The sequence below is a fragment of the Trichosurus vulpecula genome, chromosome 9 (genome assembly GCF_011100635.1).
Source record: "Trichosurus vulpecula isolate mTriVul1 chromosome 9, mTriVul1.pri, whole genome shotgun sequence".
Classification (NCBI taxonomy): Eukaryota; Metazoa; Chordata; class Mammalia; order Diprotodontia; family Phalangeridae; genus Trichosurus; species Trichosurus vulpecula.
This window is the reverse complement of record NC_050581.1, coordinates 39,980,142-40,001,903: the sequence shown is the minus strand read 5'-3', so window position 1 is coordinate 40,001,903 and position 21,762 is coordinate 39,980,142. Positions and strand designations below refer to the sequence as shown.

At 36.7% G+C, this 21,762-nt stretch overlaps 1 protein-coding gene across 7 annotated transcripts in view; it reads right to left on the bottom strand.

Moving 5' to 3' along the window:
• Positions 1-1,469: 1,469 nt before the first annotated feature.
• Positions 1,470-21,762, bottom strand: part of SMARCA2 (SWI/SNF related, matrix associated, actin dependent regulator of chromatin, subfamily a, member 2) — a 212,742-nt gene continuing 192,449 nt past the window's right edge. For all 7 annotated transcript variants that reach the window (XM_036739114.1, XM_036739118.1, XM_036739116.1 and 4 more), the window contains 5 exons: positions 13,602-13,707; positions 13,057-13,158; positions 9,668-9,800; positions 3,448-3,590; positions 1,470-2,422 (listed from right to left, as the gene is read on the bottom strand). In XM_036739114.1, coding sequence (XP_036595009.1) covers positions 2,387-2,422; positions 3,448-3,590; positions 9,668-9,800; positions 13,057-13,158; positions 13,602-13,707 — 520 coding nt within the window. In that variant the 3' untranslated portion in view covers positions 1,470-2,386. The remainder of the gene's footprint in view (positions 2,423-3,447; positions 3,591-9,667; positions 9,801-13,056; positions 13,159-13,601; positions 13,708-21,762) is intronic.

Below are 21,762 nucleotides of genomic sequence, written 5' to 3'. Positions count from 1 at the left end.
TTTTGCAAGTGATATTCAACAACAGACTTTTATGACATTTCTAAATTTACTTATTGTCTTTTGATTTATATCATCTACAATGCTGGTTGATTATAGAAATGCATTTGACTCAGCAGAATAAAATTACCGCAGACAGGCTTTTTTTATAAGAAGTTAATCGTCCATCCATCAGTCAGTGTATGACAGGAAGAGAAGATGGGCTGGTCACATAGCAAGAATGAAGAAAGACATGCAGCTATCCAGAGAGTTCCACTGATACCCTTATGTCAGGAGAAAGCAAAGGAGACACCTAGTATACTGAGTAGACCCTCTATGACAAAAGTGTGAGAAGAGACAGGCACAGATCAGCTGGTATTTACATCATTGGAGGGAATTCCCAAATTGATTTTTTTTTACCCATTTGAATATTTGGCTTTCCCTTCATAGGTCGCCTTTGGAATAGTTTTACTTTGTTAGAAAAGACTGGTGACTCCCCCTTCCCCCACCCCCAGCCCCAAAGTAAAAGGAATTAGAGAGGTCAGAAAGAGTTGTGTAGCTTTCTATTTTCTTACTGAGATAAAATTGGCATCAGCTTGGAGAAAATAATATATATGTATATATGTATGTGTGTGTGTATTCTTCTCTCTTTTTGTATTTTCTATACTCATTACCACCTTTTCTTAAAATCAACATTATTTATATTCAATACCATCAGATTGCTTTTATGGTTTCACAGTGTGGAACAGTTGCTATCTCCAGAATACTTAGAATATCTTAGACTATTTGGTTAAATCATTTATGGGGATAACACTAAATCTGGAGTAATAAGCCCTGGGCTTGAAGTCTTAGATTTGCCTCTGACTAATTGTGTGCCTGTGGGCAAATCACATCATCCTTATGTATTTAAATATCTGTTATCGTTAAAATAGGGATAACCATGTTGATGCCACCCACTGCAGAGGGTTGCACCGAGGTTCAAATGAGATAACGTGTACAAAAGTGCTAATAAATGTTAGTTGCTATTATTAGGATTATTATTATTGTTAGAAGAAAGTGATAATACAACAGTGGTCTTATGGCATGTGAGTATTTACTTCACGGTAAGTCACCAAGTCACATGGGTTAAGAGTGGAGGCTCAAAGTCTCTGGAAGGAAGGAGCACATGCTTTTGAAAAATCACGCGGGCACAATTATTAAACCTCCTCTACTGGCCACAGATGCTTTGTTCTGTTCTACTTCCAGTGATCACTAAAATTTTAACTATCAATAACAGAGTAACTTAGGGACACAATTGATGATAAGAATAATGGAATCATTATCATCATCATCATCTCTCTTTCTCTCCCTCCCCCCACCCCCACCTCTATTCTAATTGGCTCTCTTTGATTATGAAAGTTCTTTTAGAGACCACACAGGGTATGTCGGGTGCATTCACTTAAGACGCAGTAACAAGCATCAGATCTCCTGAAACTCATAAACACAAGGCAATATTTATTGAGCTAAATTGTCTCTTTATTAGGAAAACACCAACACCACATTCTTCAAAATTACTGGAATTTTATTTGCCTCAGGCTTATGACTTGCAACCAAAGACATTGTGCAAAGAAAGCAAAGATTAAGTACACTTTAGGGAAAAGGTGATAATCCACATTGGTAACATAGAAGATCAGTTTGATAAAAGAAGCCATCCATTACACTATATAGATTGCAATATTCAATAGCATTTTTCAACCAAACTTTTTAAAATCAAGAGCCAAAAAAAGGAGCAAAGTTTACAGTCGACATAAATCTGATACAATTCAAAAAGCATTTTTTTTTCAGAGATCATTGAGCATAAAGTGGAAAAATGTATATGGGGGCAGGGTGAAGTCTAACTACTGTACATTTATCAGCTATTAAACAAAGTTGCATATATGTACCACAGTGTAAAAAACAATACAGAACAAATAAAAACCTTGAAAATTGCCTGATGAAAAATAAAATAACCAGTGGCTTTTAATGGCTTCTCCTGGTTATCAGTGCTACAAAAGACACATTTTTCATCTTTCTGATGCTATGTTAAAGCATCTTAACAGTTGATAAAACCAGGCACACTCAAACCATTACCAAACTAAACCCAACCCATAGAAATATACTATCAACCCACATATTTTCCATCAAAAGCTTATTTTTATTCAATCTTAGAGGCCCATTTGGTCACAATATTTTACAAATTTTTTTGTGTATTTTTTTCATTTTCTTTTTTACACCATGATATCATATGTTTGTCTGGCACTATCCTAAAGCTAGTTTATAGATGATGAGAATACAGAAACAACCCAATGTCTATCTGACAAAATGAATTCACTGGGTGTAAATGAGAGAGGGGAAGGAGTTCATTTCTACCAGGAAAAATGTCCTATGCTGCTCACTCGTCATCAGTCCCACTTGCTTCTGACTGATCCTGTGGGTCAAATAAAAACAAACAAAAAAAATCAAATAAGGTTAAAAATTCTGACCATCTTAAAAATGTATGTTAAAGTATAATGTAGGAAGAAAGAAATATGATGGAAACAAGCCTTACTACAAGCCTCTTCACTAGATGGGAAAGAAGGAAACCCACTGGAAGCATCGAATGCTTTTTTTTTTTTTAACAGAAAAGGAAGTGTTCTAGGGAGAAAATTCAAAGTGCCAAATGGCTTAGAAGTCTGGTTACATGCTTCATTTGCCAGTATTTCACCCCCTCTTCGGCCCTGTGTTGACAGATATGGATAATTGCTCTCATTTCTTGACACGGTATTTTTTTAGACGGGTTCATAGGGTCAAAGTTACATGAACCTTACTCATTTGGATCTCTCATAGTTTCACGCAAAAATCTGCATGTGTCTGAAATGCCTACATTATACATTGTGGACAGAATAACTTTGAAACTTTTCCTTTGAGAAGCCAAAGGGAAAAATAAATTCCTAAGCCTAGAAAATGTAAGTTCTCTTTCTTGAAAGAGACAGGGAGAGAGAAAGAATGGGGGAGGGGAAGGAGGGAGAGGAGGAAGAGTGAAGAAGAGGGAAGGAGAAAAAGGCCAGCTGAGAAGATCCCCTTAGGCATTTTAAAGGCAGAATTTAAGATTTTCCTGGTCTATGGTAAAGGTATCTTCTAATTTAATCCCAAATTTCTGAAATTAAGATGAATTCATTTTCCAAAATTTATAGGTAAATTTAAGCAATTAAAAACTAGTTTATGATTCCTCAATTACACTTGTAGTTTTTAGGACCTCCTTCTTAGTCTTCAACTTTTTAAAGTGAGATTAAAAAATTAATTTTAAATTCAGTGCTTCAATTTCTTTCTGGCAAATTCTGTGCATTTCAGTATAGGCATATTAACATTTCTCTCCCATCACAATTCAAATTTAAATTCCCCATTAGACCTCACTGCTTCATCACCCACAGAGCCTTTAAAACACTCAACTGTTTCTGTACCACAAATACTTACATTCTCATCCTGCTCCTCATCACTGTCATAATCGCTCACAACAGGTTTGGCTTTTCCTCGGCTCTGCCTCTTCTTGCCTTTTCCTTTGTCCCGGCCTTTCTCATCTTTTTTATTAAGCTTGATTTTCACTTTCACAGATTTTGCTAGAAGGAGAAAACCACCAATTAAGTCCCAGGAAAAAGCTTCACTTCCCCCCTAGGCAGTCAAAGATGTCTGACCATAGTACAAGAAGCAGTGTGTGCTAGCAAAAGGAGCAGCCACGATAGGAGGCAAGAGACCTGAGGATTTGTTTTCATTCTGCCACCAGTTAGTGGAGTACACAAGTTATTAACTTCCTTCTGCCTCAATCCTGGCATCTAAATATACAGATAATGATCTTCCCTAGCTAAGCAGACAGGATGTTTGGAGGAAAAAATTGAGATGAAGGCAATTCCACCTTAGTCCTGGGCTCTTAAAATTAAATTTCAAAACTTGATTGTTATTACAATGGAGTCTATTAATAGTATCTCTCCAACTAGAAGCTACTTCATCATACATCATCGATCCTAAATACTTTATGTCTCAGCCCACATATACTATCTCAGCTATGAATTATCATTCAGACTGACCCTCAGTTATTTGTTCTTTATCATCTCTATCAACCATACAAGGAAGGCAATTTCATATCACACCAAATACTCTTCCAGAAGACTTTCCACTCAAACACTTTTCTCCCACGTTCCCCATGCACAGATCTGGGCCTGTCCCCAGAATCAATTAGTCATAAGGGCCACCTGCTTTGTCCTGGACTAGACTCTAGGTTCCCTCAGTTTCCAGGAGCATGACCTTGGTGAGGGGCTTGCTTCTTCATTCCCTGGGTCTGACTGGAACCTCCTGCCTTATATTTAGTTAGCTGATTTCACAAGGTCTTAGAGGAAAATCACTAATAAGGATGTTCTTGTCTACATGATGGAGAACAGTATTGAAAGATGTCACAATCAAAACAGAAGCTGCAGGTAGTCCGTTATTCCTGTAACCAGTCATATGAAAATTTTCCATAGCTTTTGCATTCTCTAACAAGGAAATTGCTTTTTAGACTGGGAAGGATAAAACAAAACAGGTTAGCAGAGAGCTGAAATCCAAGAGATGGCAAGAGAGCATCTAGCTTCCATCAAATGAGATGTCACCATGCCTGGACAGACTATATCATAGGCTACTGAAGGAACCAGAACATATGACCATTCAGCTACAGTCAGTAATCTCTGAAAAATATGGAGAATGGGAGAGATGATATAGGAATGAAGATGGGTAAAGGTCCCAATTTTCAGAAAAGTGGAACCATATAGATTGGCAAGCTTTACTTTGATTTCTGGCAAAATTCCATGACATATTGTCAAAGAGATGAACTATGAAAATTTAGAAAAGGAAACCAGTGACTTCTAAGAGCCAATGTGGTTTCACTGAGAACAGTTCATTCCAGATTAAGTTTGTTTCTTTTTTGACAGCATTGCAGACTAGATCAAGGGAATGCTGTGGACATTGTATATAACTGGATTTTGACAGATCAAGGGAATGCTGTGTACATTGTTTATAACTAGATTTTGACAAAACATCTGTCTAAGCACCTTGGGGAGTTTTCATGACTGACATAGTGAGATTACACAATATAATGTTAGGTAGATTGAGAACTGGTTGAACAACAAGATCCAAAGTACAGTCATTAATGAATCTCAACATGGAGGGAGGTCTTTAGTGGATTGTCCCTTAGTGGATCCATTTTTAGCCCTGTGCTCTTTTAACAATCTTATCAATGACCTAGATGAAGGTATAAATGGCATATACACTAAAAGAAAAGATGACATAAATCTGGGGGATCAGTTGATGTGCTGTTTGACAAGTTCTGGAAAAGATCCAGACATGCTAAAAACAACAGATCTAATTTAATAAGATAAAATTTAATCCCTATTTAAATTTAATCCCTATTTAAAATTTAATCCCTATGAACGTAGAGTGCTATATCCAGGTTCAAAAATTCAACAGCACAAGAGAGATAAGGAATGGCTATTCAATTGTTTAAATGAAAAAGACCTAGGAATTGAAGTAGATTACAGTATGGGTCAATAATTTGACATGGAAGCTGGAAGAGGTAATGCGCACCTCCACTGCAATGAGAGTTTCCCACAGTTAGTGTCCACTCAACTCTAATCCAGCAGACTACATCTGCATTCAGTTTTGTATATCGCATTTTGAAGACATTGACAAAATGTAGGGGAACAGAAGGGTCACCAGGATCCAGAGGGAACTGGAGACAACACCAGAAAAAGGATCCGTTGAAGAAACTGTCTAAGATTAATCAGGTTAAGAGAAGACCTGAGCTCAAGAGAGGTGTGATGTTAGCTGTCTTCATACATATGAAGGGCTCTTACATGGAGCAAAGCTGAGACATGTTCTAGATGACACCAGAGGGCAGAACAAGGAATAATGAGGGGATGATGAGGAGAGGCAGACTTCAGCTGAAACTAAAGAAAAGTTTTCCGGTAAGTAGAGCTGTCTCTGACATAAGGATGGCAAAGAGGATAAAAGAAGAAAACAAAACTTGTTGGAGCATCTGTGAGAGAACAGGTATACTACTGCCTTATTGGTGGAGCTGTGAGTTGTTTCAAACATTCTGGAAAAAAAATTGAAAATAGGTCCAAAACTGGCTATGCCCTTTGACTCAGTAATACTACCATTAGGGATATATCCTAAGCAGATCAAGGACAGTGACCAAGGACTGACATGTAAATGAATATTTCTAGCAGCATTTTTCTAATACAACAAAATGGGAAACAATAGATGCCCATTAATTTGGGAGTGGATAAATTGTGATATATGAATGTAATGGATGAATATGGATTCAAAGAAACACAGGGAACTTGTATGAACAGATTCACAGTGAAACGAACAGAACTATGAGAACAAATTACATGATGACAACCAAAAAAAGATGAAGGAAAATAATTTCCAAAGACCTCAAAACACTGATCAAGGCAGTTAAAAATAGAGGCTTTAAGAGACTAATAATAAAACATGCCTCCCAACTCTTGAAATAGAGGTAACAGACTAGCGAATGAGATATGTATTCTCAGACCTGGCCAATGTGTTAATTTGTTTTTCCAGACTATACTTACTTGTTACAAGGGAGAGCATCTTCTCAGTTGAGAAATGTTAAGTTGATAAGTATTGATAAGCAAAAAAATCATCAATAAAATACTTTAAAAATTCACAGAAGTCAACAAAATGTATAGAAGAGGGCATAGACAAATATAGTGGAGTTTCATTACTCCCTTGTTAAATTATGCACACACGTACATACCCTAGACATACATATGTGGTTCTTTAAAAATAGATTATACATACGAATTCAGTTTCTTATGTAATATTTCTTTGGAATTTTGAATGTTTGTGCTTGAATGAATGAATATAGAATTTATTATGCACTTATTATATGCCAGACAGTCTCTACTCTGAAGAAGCTCACCTTCTAATGGGTAAAATAACATATAAGGTTTCAGCTACAAGTCAGAGAGAAATGTCCCAGGGCCCTTAGGTACAATGGCAAAGAAGATGGTAATGCTTTTTAAAATGCTATCTCCACTGATAAAAGTCATATCAGTTTCTGGTATTGAATTATCTGACAGCACTAAGGACTTTCTTTGGTGACAAGGACTTTTTTTTCTGGGTCTTTAGGATGGTGGCTAAGGAGTCTGGGCTGAAGATACTTCCATTCTTGGGTTCCGGGTCGTGGGCCATCTCTATCAAGTCTAAGCGGGGTGGGGGCCGAGATGGTGGTGATGGTTTGACTTGCCTGGAATAAGCTGCCTCCTGTCCCTCCCTTGGGGTGCCCTGCTCCCTCAGGTAGGGTGGCTTGCTTGCTCTATGAGTGACAGATGGCTAGTAGTTGATGGGGATGGTTGGCCCCTTCTCCACAGGAGTTGCTTTACAGGATGATGAGTATGAGGGCTGAGTTGGATGCAGATGCAGGACTGGTAGTTTGGGGGGGGGCAGTGCTGTCCATCCCAGGCCTTTTGTGCCTGTCTGTTGGTTGCAGGCAATGGCCACTGCTGGCAGTGATGAGGAAGGTGGGCCCCCTCTCCGTGTTGTTACATTCACAATAAAAAGGAAAATTTAAAAATGGCAATAACAAGAAGAACCCCAACCAATCAGACCTAACCAAAAGAGAAGTGACAGTGGTGGTCTTTCCATCCCTGGACGTATTCAAAAGGAAACTGGATGGCTGCTTATCATGAATATCATAGAGAGAATTCTTGTTGAGGTTCAGCTGAACTAGATAAGTTGTGATGTCCCTCTTAAGTCTGAGATCCTCTATAGGCGAAAGTCATTACAACCTCAGTGAAAGCATCACAGGACAGAAACCATTTGACACTTGACTCTGTGACTAACGTTAGGGTCTAGGAATTACTCTAATCCATGTGCCACCAGAAAATGAAAGAGGGGAAGAGTAGGCTATAAGGTAGATTACGAGGAACTTCCTTTTAGAATTGATCTTCATTTCTGAAGATAAGAACCTGACTAAACTCAGGAAATCATGCTTGGTGGGTTTTCATAAATCATGATGAAATGATATTGAATCACCTAGCTAGAAAGGGTCTTAGAAAACAGCAATCCAAGCTCCTTTTACGGATGAGAAAACATACTCAGAGGCTAAATGATCTGTTCAGGAGTACACAGCTATCTAACGGCATAGTAAGGAGAGATAATTATATGAGAATATAAAATCTCTTGCTTAAGAGTCTACGTAATGGGGTTTATACCATATTTAACAACTTTTTTTGGAAAGAGCATGTGTTATTTTGATGGGGACAGTTGATCGTTTATGGGTATATTTCAAGGAGAAAAAGGCAGTACTAAGCTGCAACCTGACAGAGTCCCATAACAAAAGTTAAAATGAAATTAATTAGCAGGGAATGAGGGGAAGGGAATGCATACATTTTTCAAGAATACAAAAATGATTTAGTAATAATGCCTAGCAATATATGGACACTATTGTGAACAGAGAAGTACAAACAAGTATAAGACCAAAAGGGTAGGTAAATAAAATTTATAAAATATCACAAAGTACATGGATAAGGTAAATGTAGATTGTTATGTGGAAGATTGTTATGTGGAAGAGGCATTAGATTCATTCTACTGGGCCCAAAAGAGCACAAACAAAAGTCATTACCGAGAAGAATATTTAGACTCATTGTATGGGAGCAACTTCTTTACAATTAGTTCTGTCCAAAAAGGAAGTGGGCTGCTGGAGGAGGCTGGGGATTCCCCCTCTCCCTAGTGGTCCTGAAGCAAAGCATGACCATTTGTGGTTTCTAGTTTAAGTACGCATTGGACTAGATGGCCTCTGATGTACCTTCCTAGTCAGAGGTTCTGTAATTCAAATATATTTATTAAATTCCAGAGTGTCAGAACTCGATGGTGGGCTTTGAATGGAAAGAGGTAAATTTTTGACAAATAAAAGCAAATACTATTTTATTCAACACACAGTAAACTTGTGGAAATTACTGGAAGTTGAAAATATAGATTAAAATTTAGGTAAATTGGTGCATGGTATGTATGATTGACTGTACTAATCTTCTACTCTGATGCCTCATCATGACATAGAGGTCACCTTTGGTTTTCAAAGAGGATGCTAGCAGTACATAAGCTTTGGAAGGCCCTACATCAATATGGAAAGGCTTGGAGTACTGGTCATGGTGTTGGCCTGTATGATTACCAATCAGCTAAGAGATGTTCTTTACCAGGTGGTCCACAGCAGGGAGCAATTGAAGGCCATAGCAACTCTCAAAGACTATCTACTAAGTCTGAGAAAGGTTGTGATCTGCATCAAGGATGGTAATGTTCACAATGAGGAAATCACCACCCCTTCCACTATTCCCCTAGATGAGTGCTCTATAATGGAGATTATAATTAGATCACATCTTTAACTTGTGAGATTGACATTAGGAAAGACAGCCATGTGCTTTCATAAAACATATCTTGATGGCTGGACAATGGGTCTAACCCAGCACAAAGAATTCCTACACTCACATTCTTAAGCTTGGATGAAGGGTATTAAGATGAAGGGCAAACTTGACAGAAACTACATATGGTCCACAAGTTTTTAAAGGCTCTTCACACAACCCTGAAATAACTCTAGGAAGGGTGGAGAAGCAGAGAAATGATACAATTGGACCATTCGGATTACCCTCAGATTCTGATTCATCCTCATCTTCCTCTTCTTCCTCGTCATTGCTTTCATCTTCACTCTCTTCTTCTTTGGCAATTTTCTGCCGCGCACTCTTAAACACTGACTGTAGAACAATGGAGTCCTCATAGATCTACAGAATTAAAATTACATTAATAAATTAGATTAACTAAAATTATATCTGTTAAAGTTTTAAGTTATTTCAACAAAAAAATTCAGAATTTTTCCATAGAAAACAATAATTGTATGAATTCTAAGAACTGGCAATATTGATTATTAATATCCCAATCCAAACTAACCTAAACATATTTTATAGGATATGGAACACCATGTTCTAATGGATTGGAAGTATCCTATTTAAATGATCTACAAGGTAAAATGGAAAGTTACAATGAAGTTTTCTCGGCAATAAAAATACTATTTATTGAAACAACTTGTATTGATAGGTCCTATCAAATACAGTTCACTCCTTATGAGAAGTATTACTTTTTTAAAAATAGCAATCTACATAATAAAATCAAAGCTAATATATTATTGTTTATCAGCATTAATTACTGTTCTAATGCTAATTAAATCTATGAACACTATATTTATTGACCACGTAGTATACACAGCACCATGTAGGCATTTTGATAGATAAACACAATGAAGGAAACAATATTTAGCAACTATTATGTGCCAGGCACTGTGCTAAGCTATCTACAAATATTACCTCATTTGATCCTTAACACAGCCAGTAAGTGTGTGAGGCTGGATATGAGCTCTGATCTTCCTAACTCCAGGCCAGTGCTCTCTGTACACTGAGCCATCTAGCTGGTCCCTTAAAAGTTTATGATCTCGTTATTGAGACAAAACAGGGCATGGGGTGGGCGAGGGCAATGAACTAGAGTCACAAGATTTAGGTTCAAACTCCAACTCTGACACCAACTGAGCAGTGTGCTCTTGGGCAAGTCGCCTCATTTCTCTAAGCCACTGTTTATTGACAAAGTGAGGATGACGCTTCTTGCATTGTCTGACCCATAAGGTTGTAGTGAGGGAAGTGCTTTAAGGTTTCCAAAGAACTGGGTAGGAGGATTAGAAAGTATCAGGATTACTGCTCTGTCACAAAACAAGGCAGCATCCTTTACACGCCAAATTTCCCTGCCAAACCACAATGAACTCTTAGACTGAGTTAGCGGCAAAAGCAGGAACCAAAAGTGTTCAAAGAAGAAAGAGAAGACTAAGACTACCCTGACCAGGGGAGGTTTCACTGAAGAAATGGAATTTGAAGCTAGACCTTGAAATCAAGGTAGTTTTATGGATAGCTGTAGAAGATGGGGGAAGGCTTTCTAAGAGAGGGGAATGCTGTAAGCAAAGGTGGGGAGGTCAGAAAGAACAGGGTGCATCTAGGAACCAGTGAACAGACTGATATGACTGAAATTGGGGGATTATAGAGTTTCAGAGTGGTTGGAATGTCATATTGGGTTGATACTCTGGAGCATCTTCAAAAGCAGGCAGTGGAATTTGGGCTTTATTGGGTAGGTAATGGAGAGTCATTGAAAGTTTGAAGACTGGAGCAGCAAAATAAAAGTTGCAATCTAGGAGACCTAATCTAGAAGGGCATTGAATGTCAATTGTAGGGAAGAGAAACTGGAGGCAGCATGACTAATTAAGGGCTCTGAACCACACTTCAGGCATAAGGTGATAAATATCTGGGCAGACTTGGGACTATGATGGTACTATCGGGATTAAGAAGAATTATATATAATACAAGAATCATTAATAAACTGTCACTCACAAAAGGATTCTCATTTGAGTCCTTTAGATTCTAGCTTTTATTTTAATTCTATCTAAAGAGTGTCTCTGTAAGGAAGAGGTTTGCCTTTTACATCAATTATTTTGGTCAGAAAAACAAATGGCAACACAGTCAATATCCTAGAAAGTAGAGTATGCCTAAGAATCATTTTGAGACTTCAAATAGTCTCTAATCAGTTGGTAAGGACAGATGGAAAGGTAAATTAAACTGACACATAAAAGATTAAGGAATTTAAGGTGGCCTCTGTAGCATCAACTGGCAGAGGCACTGAAACAGCACTTTTCCCCTCCTTTTTCCAGTATCAATATTTAAGGCCAAGGATACAGATTGGAAACAATAACTCACATTTATACATCACTTTATGGTTCATGAGTCAAGTCAACAAGCATTTATTAAACTCCTACTATGTGTGATACCCCACTTCCCCAAAAGAAACACCTTTTTACTTAGTCATGAGGGAAGCTCATGATGCCTTTGAAATCTGACTTAAATTAAAATTGCTCTCTGGAAAGTTACCAGTGACTGACAAATCCAATGACCATAGTTTACCTCTCTCCAAAGGTACCCCTGTTCAACCTCTGCTTTGTTTTCTTTTGACTTCTAGAATACAAAGCTCTCTTGGTGTATGGTCATCTTTTAGTTCCTGTTAGATTATCATCCACCCTCTAAAGTTTGTATGTACCCCAAGGTCTTGTCCTGGGTTGTGGTCTTTCTATTTTCTCATGGATTCCATTAAAATTTCTAAGCAGCTGACTATCTCTCTTCTTCTCTCCCTTCTTCCCTCCCTTCCTTCCTTTCTTTTCTTCCTCCCTCAATCCTATTGCTAGAAACTCTATGCCTACAACATTCAATGACTACTACGCATTTCTAGCTGGATACCTTGTCAGCATCTCAAAATCACTATTTCTAACCCACATTCTTCCAGACTCTCCTATTTCTGCTGAGGACAGGACATGCTCTTTGTAATTAATGCAGGTTCAAAACTCAAGAGGCCTTATAGATATTTCCTTTTTCCTCAGCCCGCGTGGCAAATCAATTGCCAAACCCTGTCCATTCTGTATCTATAATGTATGTCCCAAACACTGCTCTCTGCCTTCCTATACAGCCACCATCATGCCAGTTCAGCATTCTGCCTCTCACAGAGGTATTTCCAAGATGAAGGTGGTATGTTTCCATTCATTCTATTCTGTTAGCCCTGGAAATTTATTAAGAGATTTCTGATGGCAATTTTGCTTAGATAAAATATATAATAGAAAAAGAACACTACTATACTTCTGACCTCATTTTTAATGTTTGTACGAGAACGTGTGCCTCAACTAGCAGCAAAGTCAGCTTATCAGTGTCACACATGATGGACTGCTTGACAAAAAGAGGTACCACAAATCAGAAATGAACAGAATATTTGAAAGTGTCCAAATTACTTATACATGTATTCAGAATAATGACAAAACCCAGAATGTTTGACTTTTTCTGGCAGATGTTTAGTGATAGGAGCATAACTGTATTCAAGTGATTTTTAAAAACTGGAAGCAAAATATTTTATTCCAAAGAACAGACATAGAAGCTTAAAAAATGTAAGTGAACTGAATCCAACCTGTGATCCCTCCAAGTTGAATGTTTGAGCATTATGACAGAGTAGCATAACATCTTTCTCCAAATCACCAAGGCTCCGGTATTTGTGATTACGGATTCTTTCCTAATGGAATTTTTAGATAAAATGGAGGAGAGGAGAGAAAACACAAAATGAGTGACTCTGTTAACAATATGTGTAGCCTGATCCTCTCTTTGGGCTCTGCAGGAATAACCCTCCTAACGAGTTAGGTTTCTTTCCAAGGAGGGGGAATAGAGTCGGGAGGTAGGAATTAGAGTGAGAAAAGGAGGAGAGAAAATTTTTGAAAGAAAATACAACATAACATTATCCGAGGTCTCTGTACAAAGTCTACCCAAAATATAAGTTACAGGGATTCTCAAACCTATGCAATGACATGTTCTAGAAAGACTGTCGCAAGTGTCAACTTACAGGCTACCCCCCACACATCCTCAGTCGCACCAGAGCCACTTCATTTAATTTATGGACCTCTTCTCAATTTCTACATTTATTTTTTAAAATGGAAGCTTGCTTTCAAATATGCCACCTACCTTTATTTTTTTGAAATCCACTGGCTTCCTAATTAATTCATAGTATTCTGGTAATTCTTTCCTTGATGGAAGTTGAATGAAGACTTCACTTAGCTGTCGCCCTGAACTGAAAACCAAATCAAGCAATATTCAGTAAGGGATTTTCTTTACAGCAAATGTCAATAAAACAAAATATATAGAGGTTGTATTACAAAATACACAGGAATATGGAACTCCTTAAATCAATACAAAATGCAACTGCCCTATTAGTCAATACACTCTGTTGTCACATCAAAGTCAAATGAAAACATCAAAGATCACAACTCCTATCACACTATATGCAAAAGCCATTTTGAATTTATTTTTCAGAGCAAGCAAAGCTATTCCTCTCCTTTGGGAGCACTTAAAAGCTTTCTATTCAACAGAAAACCAGATATTTAGAGAAGCAACAATTCTTTGAGGTAAAGGAGAAATGGCTAGTTTTCTCCAAAAATTCACTGCAGATTCTGACCCTAACATAAAGGATATTTTAAGTGAGTGTGTATGTATGCATATGAAATTTATGTGAGTGTGTAAATACATATATAATTCAATTCTGTCCCTTTTCAAAGAACGTTCATGTTATGAACTACATATATCTTGTATTAATATCCAGAGAAAACCTTGCCATGTCTGCCTAAATACATTTCTATGTACAGAAGGCAGTTTATATATTGTTTTTAAAAAAGGAAATTATTTTGAAAGTGAAAATGGCTCCTATTTCTTAGAAGAATACTTAAAATCTACTGAAGACACAGACATGTCTTTGAGAGTGTATTTTCAGAGCACAAAAAATGCCTGGAATTTTTTAATTTGTAAAACAGACTCAAGATTGTGAAGATCTTTTTGCCATCAGAAATTTAGCCTAAATACCATAATGAATAAACATTAATATCACATAATACTGGAGCTTATTTATATATACATATATATATACATACATATATACATATACATATACATATATATATATACATATACATATATATATATATATATATATATATAATTTAGCTGCATGACCTGAACACTTAAATCAGTATCAGCTTGTGGAAAAAATAGAATTTATTTTAAAATCTTCTTCTCAGAATGATGGCATCACCTACTCCCTTTGTGTAGCCAAAGATAATCACAAAATATTACAAACTGCTTCTCTCAAAATCCCAGAAATCTCTTGTTGGGGGAGGGCTGCAAGAATGTTAGAAGGTAACAGTTAAGTATGAGTGACAATATGCTGTTTTAATCCATATTCCCAGTTGAATAATTAAAAAATAATCATAATGACAGTTATCATAAAAAACATGCGCAGTAACTTAAACGGTTGCCTAGCAACTAGAAGGAAAAATGCTGAAGTGCAAAAGGGGCCTGCATAAATTAATAGAAATGTCTCTGTCAGAGGGATGAGTGAAGTTCTGTACTGCACCAGGTCACCTTTTTAGAAAATGCATATGTGCAGCTCATGAATACTCAAATGGAGTCAAGAACCCAGAAGGGAGAGGACTACTGTTGCCTAGGGAAATGGACTTTTACTCAAGAATCACTAAGTGTTTAATTAGGCTATTTTAGCAGAAGCTGGTGCTTTATCTCACCCAATTGAGAAGTGCACATATGTGTGTTTCTCTATAAATTTCATCTCATGGTCATGATGGAAACATAATTTATTAATATCTGAAACACAGAATTACAATTTCTGCTCTTGCCGTATAAATTTAAAATTCTTTTCTCTACAACGAAAATCTGAAAGAAAACTGAAAGGTACATAGAGATTCTAGATCCACCCCTCCCCATTTATTGAAATGAGTTCTATACAACCAATAATCATTGATCCAAAGGGGTGGGGCCCTATAATTTTGGATTAAATACTTCAATATCTTCCTGGTGTTATTTTTTACTTTTGCCAATAGATGGTGTCATTTTTCTATTGATGAATTACAAGTGCATCCTTTATATCAAGACCTATAACTGACATACTAAATTTGAACTGAACAATGGCATGTTTCTGACTGAGTATGCTGAAGATTTCTAATAATAGAACAGGTATGCAGAATCTTCGAATGAGCAGTCCTGTTATGCATCTGATCCTGAATGGATCTAGTTTACAAAGACAGAAAAACCTTGTTCCACCCCAATTAACCAATTAGGAATAATAAATCAGAACTGAATGATTCATTTTTGGAGAGGAGGGGGTTAGATGTAAAGTTTAACAAATAAATACATTTAATTAGTTTTATAGATGAAAGCTTATTGATCTTAAACCTTCAGCTGAATTTTTCATTCTATTTTCTGATAGTAGAGAGAATTTGCATTATAATATGGGGGGAAATGAATTTCACAGGAAGCTTTGTGTGTTTTGTTTTGTTTTTTTAGGGTTTGCATTGTAATATGGAGGATGATGAATCACTGGAAGCTTTTTTCCTCCTAGAATTTACATTATAATATTGGGGATAATGAATTTCACAGGAAGCTTCTTCTTGTTTTTGCAAGGTGTGTGTGTGTGTGTGTGTGTGTGTGTGAGAGAGAGAGAGAGAGAGAGAGAGAGAGCGAGAGAGAGAGAGAGAGAGAGAGAGAGAAAGACTTTCAATTCTGGAGTATAAGCTTGCTTATTATTATTATCTACCATAACATTCAATGCTTAATTCAATAAATATTTTGCTAAATGCTCTAGGAAATGTTGCTTCATTCTATATATCCACTAGGGAGACAAATGAAACAAATCTTGCCTTCAAAGAGCTGAGGAGTGTGTGTGTGTGTGTGGGTTGAGGGGGGGATTTGTGGGTGTACATGTGAGTATATTGTGAAGAAGCAGGGAGAAGACAACAGGTCAAGTATATAACTATGGTTGTTGCCCTTTGAATTTTAAGAAGACCAAAATGACATCACAGTGGTTGGGGTCAATGCACAATGAGTCCAACTGTGGCTGATCTGACCTATACGAGCTTGGAAGGCTTTACCACAAGTCTGGTACAAATAGTCTATGTGAACATTTGGGATGGAATCTATAATGCAAAATAGAATGTAAGTGCCACAGAACTTGTGCAAACAAAATGCTATGAAAATTCCAAGGAAGCCTTCATAACTGGGCCTACTCTACCTGGTCATCAATCCTTTTGCCTACTTTTCTTCATTACCCACTCAGTGAAATAATTCAGTGAGATCAGTGTCTTCAACACACACCATCCTGCTCTTTGTAGCTTCCTGTTTTTGCTTACATTAATATTCTCTCCCCCCTACAATGTTCTCTATCTTTATCCCAAGTTGAAATCTTCTTCATCTTTCCAAGGCCAGCTCAAGTTCCAATTCTTCAATTCTCTGAACTTCTACTGCCATTACAACAAGGAACATATGGTTTAGAACTGAATTATCAGCTTCCTCAGTGGGTTGGTTTTTTTTTTCTTTCTAAGTACACAAGTTTCACAAGGGTAGGGAGCATGTTTCTCATTAGACCCAGTAAAATGTTAAGAAACACAGTGGACAATCTCAAATACTTAATTGGTTTTCATTTTTTTCATTTAAAAAATAATACTTTTGCTTTTATTCAAATAGAAAGTTGATAGGGAAAAAAAAGAAAGAAAGTTGATAGGGGCAGCTAGGTGGCACAGTGAGTAGAACACCAGCCCTGGAGTTAGGAGGACCTGAGTTCAAATCCAGCCTCAGACACTTAACACACTTACTAGCTGTATGACCTTGGGCAAGTCACTTAACCCCAACTGCCTGCCTTCCCCCCTTCAAAAAAAAAAAGAAAGTTGGTGAAGTTTGGGATTCTCAGACTGTCTCTTAAGTTAAGTTACACAAAGGCTTTCAAATATAAACTTTGCAAATATTGGAAGTTTTTTCCAGTACCAGAAAGATATTTAAAAGTGCCGGACAATGGACTAATTGTACATTAATCTGTAAAAGGTGTTCTGTTTCTATTGCAACTCTTAGGCTTAACTCAGGGTTATTTTTTCCCCCATTATGTCATTTGACTTATTGTTACATTTGAGGACTAAGTGCTGTACTTGGGAATTAAGTACAAGTTATCTTCTAGATGTGCATTTCTTTCCATGGTAAGAAAAAAAAAATGAAGACTACTGAAGGGGAACAGTGCCCTACTGATAGAATTAATTCTAGACCAATTTATTACAACTACATATTCCTGCAATGGAAGTACACTACTGAAGACCATAAGGATGATAAAAGGTGATGAAAATTTTGTAATGCTGACAAAAGGTCATGAAAATTCTAAATATACATTTAGAAAGGCAGCAGGGTATGGTTTAAAGAACACCAGATTTGGGAGATAAGGGTTCATGTACAGATCAATTGTGAAACTCCACCATAACCATTATCTCTTTGGGCTTCCATTGTCACATCTATAAAATGAGGAAAAATGTTGTCTAAGGTCACTGTCAACTCAATTATATTAATGAAGAAAATAAAAAAGTAAATACTGATTAGGAAGGCCAGGAAACAGCCACATTTTTATTCTGTAAAACTAGATTGTACAAGGAAACACACAGTGAAGTCCAGTTCAAGCTATGTGTTGATTAGATCAGAAAGCAAACTGCTTTAAATTCTTCTGTAGACTGCCTGCAAGAACAGTCAATGTAATAAGTGTAATAAAGTGACTCTATAAAGTCCTACTCTGATGCCCCATCCAACTCTGGGAGGCTATGGTGAGTTCTTAAAAGATCATGCCAACAAAGAAACACTATGGGAGGTTCTACCATTCTGGAAAAGCCTCAACTATGGCTCCAGCAATAGAAAATGTCCAGGACCAGCCTATCTAGGTATGGAGAAACTTCCACTTGAATTCCTTGACCAGGATAATCCATTAAAAAAGAAAAACGATGAAATGACCCCCTACCTAATGTGACTGGCCCCTTTCTGTTTCTATAGTGATAGTAACAGAGTCGTTATGCCTAAGAACTAGTTATTAGACCAACAATAAACATTAGTTCAATCCATTAGTTCTTTAAATGTGACATCCTTGTCCAATGGCAAGTGGACAAACTATGAAAGCAATTGAAGCATATTTACCTTGACATTTTTTTCTATAAATGAAATCAACATACAAAAGGAAGCTGCAGCTATATAGGATAGTTCACAGATTTTCTTTGAAGAGGCAAATAAAAGTGTTATTTTTTAAATCATGAACTGGTTATTTTTTCCTCTAAACCCTCCTCTCTTCTAAATGCCCCCGTTTTTGTTGAAGGTGCCACCATTATCCAGTGTCTCAGGTTCATAATCTCAGCATTATTCATGATTCCTCATTCTCCTCCATCCTACATATCTAACTGATTGTTAAATCTTGCTACTTCTACATTCACATCTCTTATATCTAAATTCTTCTCTCGACTCAGCTGCCACCTTGGTTCAGGCCCCTGTCCCCTCTTATCTCAATGATTACAACAGCTTCTAATTGGTCTCCCTGCCTCAAGGCTCTCACCACTCCAGTCAATTCTATACCTTCCTGCCAAAGCAATTTTCCTTAAGTTCAGATCTTCCTATATGATGTTCTCATTCAACCAACTCCAGCAGCTTCCCATTGCCTCTAGGACAAAATATAAACTCCTTTGTTTTGTACAACCTTGTCCAGATTTATCTCTCCAGCCTCATTGGACATTACTCCCCCTCCCACATTTTGCAATCCAGCCACACTGGCTTTCTCTCTGTTCCTGGTACAGGAAGGCATTGTACCTCCCATCTGTGGTTATTTGTACTGTGCACACCCCATAGCTGGAGAGCACTCTGCTCTTTACCTTTGCCTCAGAGAGTTTCTCTCCTTTAAGATGCAACAAAGGCACTTCTACATAAAGTCTTTCCTGTTGCTCCCAATTGCTAGCGTCCTGCCTTCCAAACTACCATGTATTTAACTACTGTGTATATATAATATTTATGTATAGATTTATAACTTTATATTTATACTGTATATACTTTTTAAAAAGTAAACTTTTGATATTTTATTGTTATATTGCCTACATATAGGCAATGTATACCCGCCTCTCCACTTTCAGAGAGCCATTCCACATAACAAATAATTTTGCTGTGTATATTTTTTAATGATACTTATTGTCTCTATCAAAATGTAATCTCATTGTGAGTAAGATTGTTTCATTCTTTGAATTTTTATCTGCAGTGCCTTGCTTAAAAGTATTTGTTGACTGACTAATTTGTTAAGTGACTAATCTGAAAGTAACCAGAAACATTTCATGGGGTGCTTAATCATCATGGTACACAATGCCCCTAAGTATTTACAATATGACCACCATGGAAACTGTTGCAGTTTATGCTCCCATCATTTGTTGCAGGGGATGAAGAAGTAAAGAAATTCTATGAAGACCTTTAATAACACTTTACAAATCAACCAAGGCATATTTTGATACTCTGTGACTTCTATGAAAAGGTGAACATCAGAGAGTATGAAAAATACGTTGCAAAATATGGTTTAAGAGTAAGAAACAAGAAAGGCCACAGGCTTGTATGAAATAGAAGCCTTAAACTTTTATGTTTTGAAGATTTTCTTTGGGGAAAAAAACCAAGAAGTGCTGGTCACAGGCAGCACCAAGTAACATAATGAAATGAAATTGATTATATTTAAATGACCAGACAATGAGTCATCACTAACATGCATGCCATTTCCAAATCAGCTGTCCAAGTATAGACCTAGAGTTGAAGCAAATATCAAAATTAATCCAAAGCAAGAAATAATAAAATTTAGAAAATGATAGGGCGTATGATTAAAACAACTCCTTGCCTACTTAAAACGACAACTCCTACCTAAAACAACAACTTACCTGCTTAAATAAGCTGTTTGTGCAGCAACTACTAAGTAATGTAGAAAGCAACAGATATCAATCCAGGTTGCAGCCATTTACTTAAAAAAATTATTAATGCAAATGAACTTCAAAAATATGAAGATCACAGAGCCAAGAAATTGCTTTTGCCAAGAAAGACATACAGCAGCCTACTGGCACCACTGCTTTAGAATATAAACTTGTTTGTAAAATTTTACACAGATTCGCCTCAAAAGGGGGTGAAAGGGGAAAGAAAAAGAAAGTTTAAAGATGGCAAGATGTCCAACTATGCAAAGTTATCTCAAGAGCAATTAAAGATAAAACTGGAATGAGGACAACAGTTGAAAATTATTAAAGCTCCATAAATATTTTTTATAATAAATTCATACAGGACAATGGGGCTACCACAGTAAGCCTTTAACATTATTTTCCCCCAAAAGATGCAGAAATATCACTGAAGAAAACAAAACAGAACAAGCAGCTGGGCTAGACTGGTCTGTGCTGATGGCAACACATTTTGATGTTGAAAAAATTTTGGACCTTTTAATTAATTACCTAAAAAAGTTGACAGAGAGAACAATAATAATTCCTGACCCACATGCCTAATTTTCCATAAATACAAAGTGTTTATGAGAGTAATCTAAACATTCATTAAATGAATGCTTGTTGAAGGTATAAGAAAATAAGCAGAAATTTGCAAATTATATTTTATAGTAGACCATATATAATTATATAATATGTATAATTATAATGACATATAATTAATTGAGGAGTACAGATAATATAAGATCCTACTGTGATTATTGTATTTGACTGTTAAAAGAAATAAATTCTCCGGAATAAGGGGCTGACTGAAAGACTCTCCACCAACAAGCTATTTTCCATGTATATGTCAAAATTATATGATACTTTGCAACAGAGGTAATTTATTTTGATAAATCTCTGATTATTAACATCAGGAAAAGGCACAAAACAAAGAGACACAAGCTTACCAAAAGTGCCTGCCACTGTCACGGAAGATATCCAATGCAGATTCCACAGTCAAGATGGATTTCAAACCAATGAGTAAATTATGGCATGTGAATGAAGTGGAATGTAATTGTGCCATAAGAAATGATTAAAAGAATGGTTTCAGAGAAGTCTGGGAAGACTCATGAACTGATACAGAATGAGGTGAGTAGAACCATGAGAACAATTTGTACAACAACAGTGCAAAGACAAAAAACTTTGAAAGACTTAATAACTCCGGTCAATCCGATGAGCAGCTCTATCTGCAGGACCACTGAAGAATTACACTACCCACCTTCTGACAGAGAATCGATGGATTTAAAATGTTACATGAAATGTGTTTTTGGACAAGGACAACA